This window comes from Gossypium hirsutum, chromosome A05, assembly GCF_007990345.1.
Source record: "Gossypium hirsutum isolate 1008001.06 chromosome A05, Gossypium_hirsutum_v2.1, whole genome shotgun sequence".
In the NCBI taxonomy this organism is placed as follows: Eukaryota; Viridiplantae; Streptophyta; class Magnoliopsida; order Malvales; family Malvaceae; genus Gossypium; species Gossypium hirsutum.
This window is the reverse complement of record NC_053428.1, coordinates 5,699,801-5,714,240: the sequence shown is the minus strand read 5'-3', so window position 1 is coordinate 5,714,240 and position 14,440 is coordinate 5,699,801. Positions and strand designations below refer to the sequence as shown.

Here is a 14,440-nt window from a genome sequence, read left to right as displayed (position 1 = left end):
CCAAAACACAACATACATATATGTATTAACTTACCTGTTCTTTTCTTCGTCTTTTTAAATACTTGTGTTTAATGAAAATGATAACCCAAGAAACCCTAATTTACTCATTACATTCTAGCTAGTATCAAAGGGTTCATCTTATAGACATTCAGGGCCCATCATTTGATGTTTTTACAAGAGTTCGGAGTGTATATATATATAATAGGTATAGTAGGTCAGCATCAATCCCTTGGGAGTGCGAGCCAGATAATACAGTCGGCGTTTATATGTACAAAAGAACAAACACAGTACCATGCAAAGCATTAGTTTAATATAAGGCAAGCACTACAAACCATTCCCCATCTCATAAAAACAACATAAAATAAATCCATAAAGAGATATAGGTTGGCTCCTAGGAATCTAAGCTCTTCTCTTTATAAATGTACATTGTCATTCTCTTCTGTTTCTCACAACAACAAAAGAAACATCCATGGCCACCCAACATGATGAGAATTATCCAACTGTTCGGGTTACTAAGACAGTTTCCGTACTCCCAAAATCCTTGAATCCAACACAAACGATCATCTGTCTAATTTGGACAGGCAGTGTCCACTGCTAATGTACGTGGTTTTCTTTTACAAATCTTCTGCTGCATACCAGAATCTGTCTCTGGATTCAATTTTTAGTTGCTTAAAATCTGGGTTGGAAGAGACTCTTTCGATTTGGTATCCAGCTGCAGGTAGGTTGAGCTTGAACCCGAGTGATGGTAAACTTAACCTTTGGTGCAGCAATGATGGTGCAGTTCTAGTGGAGGCAGTTACCAGTGCTAAGATCATTGAACTTGGAGATCTTTCTCAATACAATGAATTCTTCGAGCATCTGGCTTACAAGCCTGATTTTCATGGCAACTTCTCGGAGATGCCATTAGTTGTTGCTCAGGTGAGTTTATATATACATATATATATACATGTTTCGACCCATTTTTTAACTGATAACAAAAATCTTGAGATGAAATTCCCTGATGTCCTGCCTCGACGGATTTTAATTATTTCCTCCCCCTATTGATAAGTTAGGTTCCATTCATCAAGCTATAGCATTATATTGAAGGACTTAGCAGACTGGACAACTTGTTAAATGATGTAGGTTACCAGGTTCGGGTGTGGAGGCTATTCAATCGGTATTGGTTCGAGCCACTCTTTGTTTGATGGACCAGCCACCTATGATTTTCTCCATGCATGGGCTTTTAATTCTGCTATTTTGAAACAAAAGAAAGGCACCAAGCTTTACAAACCCGTGCATGAGAGGGGGGCATTGTTACTGGAAAATCCGGGGATTACAAAGTTGCCTGAAAGTGGGAGCTCGGCCACAAGGGCTGTAGCCATAGATCACCTATACCAGTTGATAAAACAGGCTATGAGTGGTCAAACTTGTGGTCCAGATACGATGTTTGGATCCGGAAAACTCCCTGATGTGGGGAACTCTAATCTTGTTCTCAAGACATTCCACCTCAGTGGTGCAATGATAGAAAGCTTAAAAAGCAAGGTCTTTGGTGACTGGAGTGGCAGCTTTTCATGTTCATCCTTTGAGCTGCTTGCTGCTCACGTATGGAAGGTAAATTAATTTCTTAACTACCTATTTCAGTTTTCAGAGGATAGGTCTTTCCTAGTTTTTTATGCTATATAAATCATCATAATATTAAGTGTAAAATTTTCAATCCTCCATGAGGCTATAGAGACAAAACTAGAATGAGCGCACCCACAGGAAGAATTTTATGTTTTGATAACAAAAACTAAATCATGTAGGCACAATAATTTGATGGTTCAATTTTATGCAGATGATCGTATGCTATTTACACAGGTAATGTGCACTTATACAATAATGAACTAGTGTTTTTTGGTTTTTGGGACTCCAGGCAAGAACCAAGGCATTAGGAGTGATGAAAGGATCAATGGTATGCTTGCAATTTGCTGTGGACATAAGGAAGAAGACGGTGCCCCCACTGCCAGAAGGCTTCAGTGGCAACGCTTATGTATTAGCCTCTGCTGCCTTAACAGCTGAAGAACTGGAGGCAGGAAGCCATGAAGATATCGTAGACAAGATAAAAGAAGCCAAGCGTTCGATTAGCAACGACTATGTGATTGCATATAACCAGGCGTTAGATGGGCCTCAGGGCACTCTCCCTCCACTGAATCAACTCACCCTTGTCTCTGATTGGACTAGGATGCCATTCCACAAGATTGATTTTTTTCACGGAGAAGCAGCCTATGTATCTCCATTGCTTTCTCCAATTCCACAAGTTGCTTATTTTATGCAGAATCCCATCGATTCCAGAGGCGTCGATATGAGGATTGGGTTACTTCCTCAATCCCTCAATGCTTTCTCTCACTACTTCCTCACCAATATACAATAATTTCCTACTTTTATCCCACAATAATTTTATACCATCTTTCTTTGTTTAAAAGGGGAAGTGCATAACGGGTGATAACTTACTTACTTCACTATGTCCTGAGAATGATATTTCGAATGCTACTGTTGTTTCTAAGAAATAAAGTTCACTCATTTCTTCAACTAGCAAATTTGGTCCTAATTGAAGAATCCGATTTTAATCTTTAATTATGAGCATTGCAAGTGCAAGCAAACCTTATAAATCTTCCATAATATGCATATTTGGGGAAATAAGCAATTAATATTTATTCATTGAACAACATTGGACAGGCCTTTGCTGCAGAAGTTGGAACTTGTCTGAGCTAGGAAAACTGGGCTAACACTACACAAAAAAAAAAAAACTGCAAAAAGTTGCAAGGAATAATGAAGAAAAGAAAAACGACAAGGCTGATAAAAGGAGGAAATAAGATAACAGATAGATTAGTCATCAGTTACATGAAGCAAAACTATCAAAGAGAAAGGCATGCAATGCAGATACTTCTTTCGCTGTTAGTGCGTCTACATTCTAATCTCAAATGCACGTTCTGAGAGAATAATCATTGTATCCAAAATCACCATCTGTTGGTTTCCCTTTATCATGGTCCTGCATCAGAGACAAAGATAATACCCCAAATTTATACTTAAATGGTCAAAATCGTATATGCATCTTTGACGCAGATATTGTTATTGATGACCAATATTCAACAGAAAATAACAAGAGATTTACTTAAAACTGCTAACAGATGAAGACCAAGAACTTTCTTTCTAAATTTAAAAAATGAGAGAATTTATCAGGAAACCATGTAATAAAATGATAGGTGGAATAAATGAAACTGTTAAAACCATGACAGACATTTGGAGTAACTATAAAGCTAATAGTATAGACGTTAATAAACATCCAGATATTACAGGAAGGATTGATGATGAGTTTAAGGAAAAGATCAACTCTCGATTTAAGAAACATTTCATTAGAAGAGATCGTTTCTACTTATTCACCAATGTATAATGTTAGTGTAAAATGAATGTCCATTGATACAAGAATGCTAGTAAGTCCTAATACCATCTCAGTAAAATTGGAGAGGTTCATAGCCTTGAGTATCTTTATACAGGCTAATTTGATGGCCAAAACTATGAAAATATAATTTAAGCTTCAGCTAAAGAAGAAAGTACCACAGGAAATAGATGTGATTATGCTTACCTGTTTCGTAATTGCACTAGCCAGATCTTCCAATGAGCCAAGATTACCAGGAATATAACTTCCCTGTCGCCTAGGTTGGACTATAAGATACCCTTCCTTTTCAATGACCGATGGTTCCATTGCAAAGTTTTCATCTTCATTATCAGGAATGTAACTTCCCTGTCGACTAGGTTGGACCATAAGATACCCTTCCTTTTCAATAACTGATGGTTCCATAGCTAAGTTTTCACCTTCACTAAACTTGATGGATAAGGGATCAACAAAATCAAAACCCACGTTTCTGTTGAAAATTGGGTTATTCTGATCCAAGCATTGGCCCAACCAAGCCATATCACCATTAACAGCCCGTAAAGAGTTTATTGAACAACTTGGAACATTTGATTGGTAAGGGGCATCTTTCTTTGGGGCATTCCAGTCTTGAGGAGCACTACTGATTATTTTCCCCGCATTACAGCTGATTGGGGATGCTTGGTCTTGTATATCTGCTTTTGAACCATGTAATTGATTGGAAGCAGGAGCTATGGAAGTAAAGTCGGACAAGGTGCTCCTGTTGGGGAAGCCAGAAACACTGTCTCTCAAATTACGAGCATGCAAAGTAGGCAGCTGCGAGCTTCCCTCTAACAACAAGGAGTTGCTAGTAACACCAAGAAGAGGACTACTGGAGCAGCCTGCATCTATTAAACTGGCAGAAATGGAGGAAACGGGCAAAACAGTTGTATTATCAACAGATGGAAACTGTCCAACATGGCTAGCTGCCCTGTTATTTTGCAGTTGATCAAATTCTAATGACATTGGCATCCCTTGTAGAATGTTAGCATTATGGTTACCAGGAATTACAAAAGATTGCAACTTGCTCTGATTGGTACTGGTATTTCCCAAGTTTTGAACCGGACTTAATTGAACCAATCCTGAAGAAGGAAGTCCACTGATACCTACCCCAGAAGGTGTGTTCAATCTTCTGAGCACACCACTATGTTGGAAAGATCTAAAGGCTGCATTGTGAATCTGATCAGGTCCAGCCAATGTATGGAAATTCCCAAGTCCATTCATAGTTCCCATCCGCAAATGGGTAGAATCTACACTGCCTAAGGCTGCCGCCATATTGGCTTGCTGGTTTGCCACACAGCTGATTCTTTTAAGGTAAAGCCTAAATTTCTGCAACCACAAAAAAGGAACTAGTTAGGTTCCTGGTATATGTTTTGGATCACAGTAACTAAGTCAGTTAAGTTAAGAAATAGTGCCTGGAGATGACTGGCAACATTTTCTCTGGTAAGATTTTCAACATCCATCAATTCTAGGATCTTTTTAGGTACAGCCTCTGCATTACAATCACATAAGAAGTTAACTAAAAGCTCCATGCATAAGTAAATTCCCGTGAGATGAAACAATAAACCAGAGGACCTAGAACTGAATCTTCCCCAAAAGGAATCTTTAACCCAAGCATTGGCATTGATTAGTGAAACATGAATAATAAATGTTAGGAGTAGAATGTGAGAATTCAGGGATTCAAGCAGATGAAGAATATCATCTCAAATCATCATAATAATAATAATGGTTGCTAGAAATTTAAAATGATGGATCAACATGGGAGTCAACAAACAACAATAGTAATAGTTAAGAACATACTCTCAATGCCCAGTTGATTAACTGCTGCAACAAATTTGCGATGCAACTCCACTGACCAAACAACACGAGGTTTCTTTTGGGTTGACAAATCCTCATTATCATGTCCATTCTCATCACGCTCCTCATCTTCATCTTCATTCTGATCCTTCCTCTTCTTGTTGAACTTCCCATTCTGATCAACATTTCCTAACCCTGCAGCCTCACTGCTGTCAATATAAGGCTTGTCTTGGCTGCCAGAACCATTCCGGTCTTTCCTATCAAATTTCTTTCTCCTGATTACATGTTGCCATATATTTTGTAGCTCCTCAATTCGAACAGGTTTCAACAAATAATCACAAGCCCCATGAGTAATCCCTTTCATCACAAGCTTGGTATCACCATTTGCAGACAACACTGATGGCATTTTATCATACCATTAGATCCAATTTTAATTAGCAACTTCATGAATTGTTCAGCACTATAATGGACTTTAAATTAGCTAAGGTTAAAAAAAAAAAAAGGTAATTGATCATATGTTATGCAAAACCTTCAAATTTTGGAATTATGAATAAGCATTTAGTTTCAAATAGTAAACACTTGATAAAAAATGCATAAAGAATGTAAAAGAAGCCCAAAGAGTATAATTACTAGCTTACTTATGACAGGCAGGTCCATCTCAAGTCCCACAAGCTCAAGCAACTTAAAACCATCCATGTCGGGCATATGGACATCGCTGATAACCAAATCAAACTTGTTCTTGTTTTCTCTCAACATCTTCAATGCTGTAATAGCCTGACTAGTGGTGGTAACTGCAAATTACAGAATTTTCACACTAACATTTTCAAAGATTGAAAACCCATACATACAGTCAACTGAATCAATAAATGAAAAATAGCAAAATAAAAAGATTGAATTAGGATTCGTGGAAACAGAATCCAAAATTGTATCCAAATGTACGAGTTATGGGAGATTAAATAACACGAAGTCACCAAATCAAGAATAGAACCTCATTTAAAAATTAAAAAAAAAAACAAAAAAAAAACCCGAGTCTAATGGCTATCTACAAAATCGAAGAGAGCCGGAAAAATGATATCTTTGTTTAGATTTTTACAATGAATTAAGTCACAAAGGTTTCACTTTAACGGAAACCAAGCCAACAAACAGAATAACTGTAAATACTCAACAGAAAAAAAAATCACAAAACCAATAACCCCAACAAAAGTGAGGTTTATGTCAAATGAACTAAAAACGAACCATTATACTTGCACTTAGTAAGCAAGGTTTCGAGCAGTAAAAGGCAAGTTGGATCATCATCTACCGCCAAAACACGCATACCAACTGGAAACGAATCATTTTCGTCACTGATTACTCGCCCTACTCTCATTTTCTACTGCTTGTATTTCTTTCTATTTGACAAAATTAACACAATGTTTCGAGGTTTTCGAACAAAACCCAGAAACTAACAGCCACGGAAATTCGAGACACAGAGAAAGTGAGGGAACAAGTTTGGATTGTCATTAACAGGTTAATTTAGAAGGAGAGATAAGGATAGGGAGTGATTAGTAAGCTCAGGATGTGGAAAATGCCTTTAATACTAGAAAAAGAAATGGCAAACTCTGTTCATTCTAAATATGTGAAAGTGAGAGTAAAGAATATAATATGGAAACTAAATTAAACATGGTAATTAACTGTGAAAGCTGAATTTTCTCTGAAATTAATTCAATTACCATGAATTATTTTTTTGAAATTTTCTTGATTTTGTTTTAATTTCATATCCTCTTCCTAATTTTTAATTAGAATAAGAATATTATTATTAATTTTTTTTATAAAGAAACCCTCCACGTTCATTTAAAATTTGTGTTTAGTACATGAAAATCTATTCAACCCAACTTCTCCTTTACAAAAAAACAATGGTCAAATTCTGCTATTAAACCTTGCATTTTATGTAAATTGCGGATTTAGTGTATGTACTTCAATTTGATCAATTTTAAGCCCTGCACTTTTCAAATATTAAAATTTTAGTCTTGACTCAATGGTAACAATAAAATACATTTGGTTAAATTATGTCATTAGTCTTGTATTATGGGTAAAGTTATAGATCTAGTCTTGCATTACACATGTGATAATATATTTGGTATATCAAAATTTAAAAACAACTGAACTTAACTTAATGAATTTAATAGTTAGTATTTAGTTAGGACTAAAATTTTCAAATTCTAAAAGTAAAAAGACTAAAAATGATCAAATAAAAATACATATACTAAACCTACAAATAAATTACAGAATCTACTACCAAAATTTAATAATAATAATAATAAACCCACGACTCCACAATTGCAAATAAGAGTAATTGTAAATAATAAGTGATTATAAAATTTAACATTTAGTTCTCATATATATATATATATATATGTATAAGTCATTAAATAATGAATTTTGCTTTCCTACGTTGTTTACTTATTCTAAATCTACTATCAGTAAATATAAGAGAAAAAATTCCTAAAAGAACATTAGAATACAAGAAATAATGAATATTTATGGTTTATATTTATGTGAAAAAGGGATAAAAATACAGATTATTTTGGAAGTAAACTTTGTTGTAGTGTCTTTGAAAAAATATTTGTTTGAATGTAGATGAGACTGAAAAGAAGGCTGATATGGTTAAAAAAAAAAACAAAGCTTTTTGGTAGGGATTAAATCTATAGTAAGTTTTCTTTCGTTGAATTATTTATAATAAGGATTAGGTTTAGAATACGGATTGAGAAACATGATTTAGGGACAAGAGTGAAGTTAGAAATTTTTTTGGAGTGAATTAAATTATACATTTTTATGATAGTAAAAATGTAATTTTATTATTTTAATAGTTTATATTTTTATAATTTTTAAATGATTAAATTAAATTTTTATTATTTTGAAGAATAAATTGTAACTTTATCATTACTAATTTAAAATTTATAAATTATAAAGGACTTAAATTAAAATTTTTCTATTTTATGAGAGCCCTTCAATGAGGTAAATATATTTAAAGAATAATATAATACAATTTGTTGTATTTTCAAAACAAAAGAACAAGAAAAATTCCAAGTTTAGTGAGTATGTTGGGAAAGGGGAACACAATGGTTTGAGACAGAGACACGCGACGCGAGAGCATGCTTTGCTTTGTGACCAAATAAAGTGATCGTCTCGTGCCTCAGCCATATGTATAAGGCTGTTATATTTTCAACTTTTTCTGATTAATCCTTTAATTTATTAATCTTATTCTAATAATCTATCTTTGCTTACCTTTTTTTTTTTGAGTTTTGTATACTTTTTAGGGACTTTCATTTTAATTTTCTAGTTTAGTGGGAGAAAAGTGAATAAATGAGATATGAGATATTAGATATTACATACTATGATGAAAAGCTAGAATTTTTGCATGAATGGCCACTGTGCCATTTTAGTGGAGATCACTACACAAAAAGACAACAAAACATAATCTTCCTTTTCATCCAAATTGAAATGAAATTCATTCACATGGAGAAAATAAAAAAGGATCAAAACTTAATCCAGATTAGAAGATCATAAGAATGCTTCCAAAGACTACCGGACAACGACTGTTCCACTAATCAGTGATTATTATTATTACAAGTTGAAATAATATAGTAATGATACTGTGGGCAGCGCATACCAGCAAAGCTTTTTAACAAACAATGAACCACCTTTCTGTTTCTGTTTCGGTTAACTGCACTTGCCTCATTTTCCTACCAACCCTCCCCTTTCTTTTTCCCCACACAACTGATGGACTGAAACTACATTTTGCTCATTCGGCTTTATTCCTTTTTGCCATTCATCATTCATCATTTATAAATTTTATTAATGTAGGATTAAAATTGAATTTCTTCTTTAAGTAAAAAGAAATCGAAGTTAGTTTTGGTTTTGTTTTAGTGCATATCTTATGCGGTTATGCTCATTTTAACTACCCAGAATAACATATGTTCATATTTAAGTCAAAACTAGTTTTAATGTAAGTATTGAAACATGTTCTGAAATAGATACTCGGATGCCATGTACGCAACCACCTCTAAAATCAGGAATACCAGCATCCATCCATCCACGTTTTGGAGGATGGTAGACATACCAAGAGATAAATGTAATGAAATTGTTTTATCATTATTTCACAATCTCATGTCAAAATATATTTAAATGGTCCTTCCCACTTTGCATGGTAACGCCAAGCCTCTTTTCTTTTTTCTTTTTTTTTTCACCGAAAAAAACATATAAAATATAGTCCATATATAGAGATTAGAGTATAATAAAAAAAAAATATAGATGATTTATGTTGGGTGCAAAATCTTTGAGATTCCTTGCTCTGTAAGAAGGTCACATGACAAAAGGGTACCATGGAGAAAAACAGCCTACTCATAACTTGATTGATAGAATAAGAATAAACCTGTGTTTCTTCGTGAAGTTACGGGACTTTGATGCCAATAACCTTTCAAGATAGCAACACGACCTAAATGGTCCGGAAAATATATAAATTAATGCATGTAATTCTCACCTTAATCATTATGTATCCAAGCCCTTCAACCTTCCACATTGGACCAAACATCATCGTACCCGGTCTAGGAGTCCACAAAGAAGTAACTCTGTCTGCATATCCAGGCCCCCAACCCCATTAACATTAGTATACCACTGAACTTATCCCGTTTTCTATGATAATCAAAACATATGAGATTTAGCCCAATCTAAATATGTGGCTATAGCAGCAGCAGGAGCTCGATAAGATGCAGGCAAGCCATAATCAGCCAACTCTGGAGAGCAATGCACGTGATTTTTCATTAGTTTTGGCTTCATTTTTTAGTTCTTTCTCCATCCTTAAAGAAACAAAGCCACACTTTGACTGTTGCAGGGAACTTCCAGTCCAAATTAGAATAGTGGAATTAAGGGAATCCTCACGTGTTTCTTCGGTACTTTGACACTTGGGCTAATGCATCCGGCTCAATAGTAACGCCCCATCCTATGCAAATTATACCTTTGAATGGGTGGGTTATTAGTGTTTATACTCTAATTTAGTGATTTTTAATCATTTTTAAATTTTAGTTCCTATCATTTTAAAATATTATGGGATAAATATATTATTACATATTTAATGTTATGTCAAAAGTTATAATATTCAAAGAAAAGTCATTTTATTTTAATTAAAATTATTATTAGAGTTAAAGTTGAAATTTTAAAATTCGAAAAAATATTAAAAATAAAAATTTAATAGATATTAAATTCACAAATTACACGTAATATAAAACTAATAATAAAATCAAACTTAACAAATTCAAAGAAAATTAAAATATAAAAACTATATCTAGTATAAGTAATAGTTATTTTTTAAACACTTAACCCATGGGGCAGTGTGGAGTTGGGGGTGAGACATGGACTTGGACTTTGGAAAATAGGATATAAGGGGGTCATGATAGAGGCAGAGGGAAACGTTTAGAAACTTGGACAAACGTGCAAATCATGACAAGAAACAAACAAATATAGATTTAAGTTAGGAGAGAACAAAGGAAATTTGATTTGACCTTTGAATGCACGAAGTTAAAGGGTGCATGAACTCTGGAAATACCGACAACCTATGTTGCTTTGCTGTTGTGTTTGGATTTTGGAGGATTCCGTTTATACATTGCGTACTGTGTTTGAAGTGGTTCAACAAAATTCATCGGAGCAAGTGGTTAACTAGAAGCAGCCAATTGTAGAAAAGTGAAAGAGCCAAAGTATATCAGAAGCCAACAGCAACCTAGTGTTTGAGATTTGAATCTATCAATCACACACTCTAAAAGATAAAAAAGCCAGAACCTAACTCAATTCATGTTTTTCTTTAAATCCATGGAGTTGCTTTCTGGAAAAAGACCAACAACCTAATAAATTGATTGTTTGCTTCCTATTTTGTTGCATTTGTCCTCTTTTATTTGTCTCAGATAAAAAGTGATGGATTTGGGTGGGAGAAGAAGGAGAAGTATGATGTGGTGTTTTAAAAGTAGTTGAAGATCTGTTTAGATATATGATGTGGAAGTGATATTTATTTAAATGTAGATTATAGAAAGGCAGACAAAGAAATCTCAAAAAGAGATACGACTGAATTTATTTATTAGACTATAAAATCATGTGGCTTGTTTTGTGGGGTTTGGTTAAAATAACTCTTGCTTTCTCACAATAATTAAACTTATGCTTATCTCAAGGGTCAATTAATCAATCCTTTGCTACTTTTTTTTTTCTTTCACGGTTTAACCAATAAGATGGCCCTAGTTTATGCCATGAGGGCTCATCACCTTCACCATTTGTTTGTCGGCCATTTGTCACCGGCCCCGACCCCTAATATATTTTCACGCACTGTGTTCTACTCTCCAATAACTTTATTCACAACCCACGTATATATTTATATTTGATGATGGTTTGAAATTTTAAATGATGATAATATAAAATTCAAACCATGTACATTATTATAAAGGGGTCGCAATCCCCCTTCCCCACCAATGCCCCCAATTAGCATTCAATCAAATCACATTAACGCTCTTTGAGTTTGTGAGTTGTTTTCGATAATAATAGCAACAGAAAGAGTGGGGCAAAACATCCAAGAAATGTGTAAAGATCCACGTTCAAAGTAACTGGCTTGGGACATGGTGCTTCTGTTTGATGGAGTTAAGTACATAGGATAGTGGTGTCGTCTACTGTACATAGATAGATACCCATGATTGGCCATTTTTGACCTGAATTGAAATGTGTATATATATATAGCAACAACTATAATAAATACGTACGACACTATTAAAACCCATGTTTAGTCTACCATAGCAATTCAAGGCAAGTATTGCTTTTGACAGTCTCAAAGCAAAGCATAGTATTTAACAAAAAAGGAACTGTAGTGCAGCATGAGGCTGATGGTGTTGCAGGGAGATATGAAACCTCAAAAAAAAGAGTGTATCCCTGGGATAACAACAATATTGTTCACTGATTACTGATCAGAAAGTAGTCAAAAAAGCAATAATGTAGTGATCAGATGAAAGCAAAACTAGACTGTTTTTTTTTTCTTCTTTTTTCTGATATTAACAAGTACATTGTGGAGTTCCAAATAAAGCTAGCTTTCCTTGTGAGTGATAAAAGGAAAAAGAAATCTACCATTCTTTTCTCTCTTTTTTTTTTTAAATAAAGGGAAAACACTGTTGTTTACATAGTACTATTTGCACACACAAAAAGCATTTAGGTTGTCTTCAACAAAAAGAAGATTTTTATTGTATTATGTTATCAACAAAAACATTTCATCGTCTGCCCAACAACATAGCTGAGCGTGTGGTAGACACTCCTATGGAATCTCTAAGTAAAAAGCCTAGTGCTTCCGAGACTACCTCATGTGTCCTTTCTATACCAGAAGCTTCAAATGAAGTCATCAAAGATGGAGAACAAGAAGCAGCAAAACCCAGTTTCCAACTAGATCTAAAGCTAACCACAAGTGAGTGTGACGATATTGGTGGGTTCAATAAAGAACTCAACCTTATTGATTCCTTAAACGCAGCAGGTTCATCCGACAGTACAGCACCAGAACCAGAAACTCCTCAAGCTACAGATGGTGAGCAACGAGTTTTCTCCTGCACCTATTGCCAAAGGAAATTCTACAGTTCACAAGCTCTTGGAGGCCACCAAAATGCCCACAAAAGAGAGAGGACTTTGGTGAAAAGAGGGCAAAGGATGGGATGGGGAGGACCTCAGGCTACAGCTTTCGGCCATCCTTACTTTTACCACAACCACCACTCTAGCTTGGCTTCTCTTCCGCTGCACGGCTCGTATAATAGATCTCTGGGGATTCAGGTGCATTCAATGATCCATAAACCTTCTTCTCATATTTCATCAACTGGTTTCGGAAATGCGTATGGACACCATAGTTGGTCTAGGCCTCCTATAGACCAACAACCGGCTATAGGGAAATTATCAATGGAGAACCACTATGCAACAGGAGCAGGACCATCGGGTCGAGCAAATGTCGGTAAATTTAGCATAACGAGGATGATGATGGGTTCACCAGCTGATGAAGTGACGAGTAATTATTGGTGGTCTGCTGGTGCTAGTATGAAGCCTAAGAAGGAAGAGATGCAAAAGGTTGATCTATCCCTCAAGCTTTAATTCAGTATTATTTTTAAGAGAATATATATATATATTTATTTATATATTCCAGTTAAGATTTTAGTTTACTCTTAATTTCTTTTGTAGCAATTGTCATGTATATTTTTATAATAGAGAAGTTTTTTTAGCCTTATTTTTTTTCCCTAGTTGGAACTGTTAATCATTTTCTGCAAATCCTATTTTTGGTTAAGCTGTTTAGAACATACTTGCAAGTTTAAACTATTTGTTTTTCGGAGCGAATTTTCCCAATTAGGAACAACTTCCAGAATCGAAAAAAGTTTTGAATCCCAGACCAGTTTCAATTGACAGATAATTACCCGGAAATTCACTTCAGGAAGTCTTGGAGGAATGGATTCCCACAGTCCCTTTCGTTTCAAATCATAATAAAATAAATACTATAACATGAAAATCTTCCAATAATTACATTAAATTTAGAAGATGTAATCATATTCCTAACAACAACAAAAACAAAACTATGACTTTTCTAATTAGGACCTGCTTAATATTGTTGTGGGCACAATTTTAGTATTTTCTAATTAGGGCCATTGGTTCAATAATATAAACAAAAAAAATCATATATCAATTCAACACTAATCTTTTCAACTCAATTTTCGTTTTTTCTTAATCAGGTAAAGCCACCGGTTCTTTAAGTCTAACCAATTAATCTATTCCAGCTCTAAAATGAAAATTTCATGGATTTAAAAAAGTTTATTTTTGTAACACATAATATTACATGTAAATTTAAAAGATTCCGCAAAAAATATATCAATAATGACTTTTAAAATACATTTTCTCATCTTCCCCTTTTTTTGTAACACAAATTTCCAAGATAAATACTAAATTAATACAACGTTGTTTTGAGGTCAGCGACTATGATTTTGTCGTACTGTGTCATCTCCACTAACTAATCCCTCCAGATCTAAAAAAGATTTGATTTTATGATAATAAAATGTTAAAAAGCAAACACATTTATTATATTTTTTGTTTTATTCGGATAAATTGATTTTTGCTTTATTGGTCGAAACAAGCTAACCTGACGGCTCAGTTTTAATTATACAGCGACATTAGATATAAATAATCTTTGAT

At 34.4% G+C, this 14,440-nt stretch overlaps 3 protein-coding genes across 3 annotated transcripts; 2 read left to right on the top strand and 1 right to left on the bottom strand.

Annotated features, from left to right (window-relative positions):
- Positions 1–286: 286 nt before the first annotated feature.
- On the top strand, positions 287–2,568 carry LOC107959003 (brassinosteroid-related acyltransferase 1-like). Its single transcript, XM_016894948.2, is given in 4 exon segments — positions 287–560; positions 563–918; positions 1,123–1,590; positions 1,892–2,568. Coding segments are annotated over 4 exon segments (1,413 nt in total). The 5' UTR covers positions 287–469; the 3' UTR covers positions 2,390–2,568.
- An 87-nt stretch (positions 2,569–2,655) lies between these two features.
- Positions 2,656–6,829, bottom strand: LOC107959002 (two-component response regulator ARR12). Its single transcript, XM_016894947.2, has 6 exons — positions 6,461–6,829; positions 5,863–6,015; positions 5,228–5,620; positions 4,843–4,919; positions 3,602–4,756; positions 2,656–3,007 (listed from the first exon to the last, which is right to left on the bottom strand). The coding sequence occupies exons 1-6, from the start codon at positions 6,588–6,590 to the stop codon at positions 2,936–2,938; spliced, it is 1,980 nt and encodes a 659-aa protein (XP_016750436.2). The 5' UTR covers positions 6,591–6,829; the 3' UTR covers positions 2,656–2,935.
- Positions 6,830–11,944: 5,115 nt separating this feature from the next.
- On the top strand, positions 11,945–13,487 carry LOC107959004 (zinc finger protein 3). The gene has a single exon (XM_016894949.2). The coding sequence runs from the start codon at positions 12,476–12,478 to the stop codon at positions 13,352–13,354; it is 879 nt and encodes a 292-aa protein (XP_016750438.1). The 5' UTR covers positions 11,945–12,475; the 3' UTR covers positions 13,355–13,487.
- The last annotated feature ends 953 nt before the right edge of the window (positions 13,488–14,440 follow it).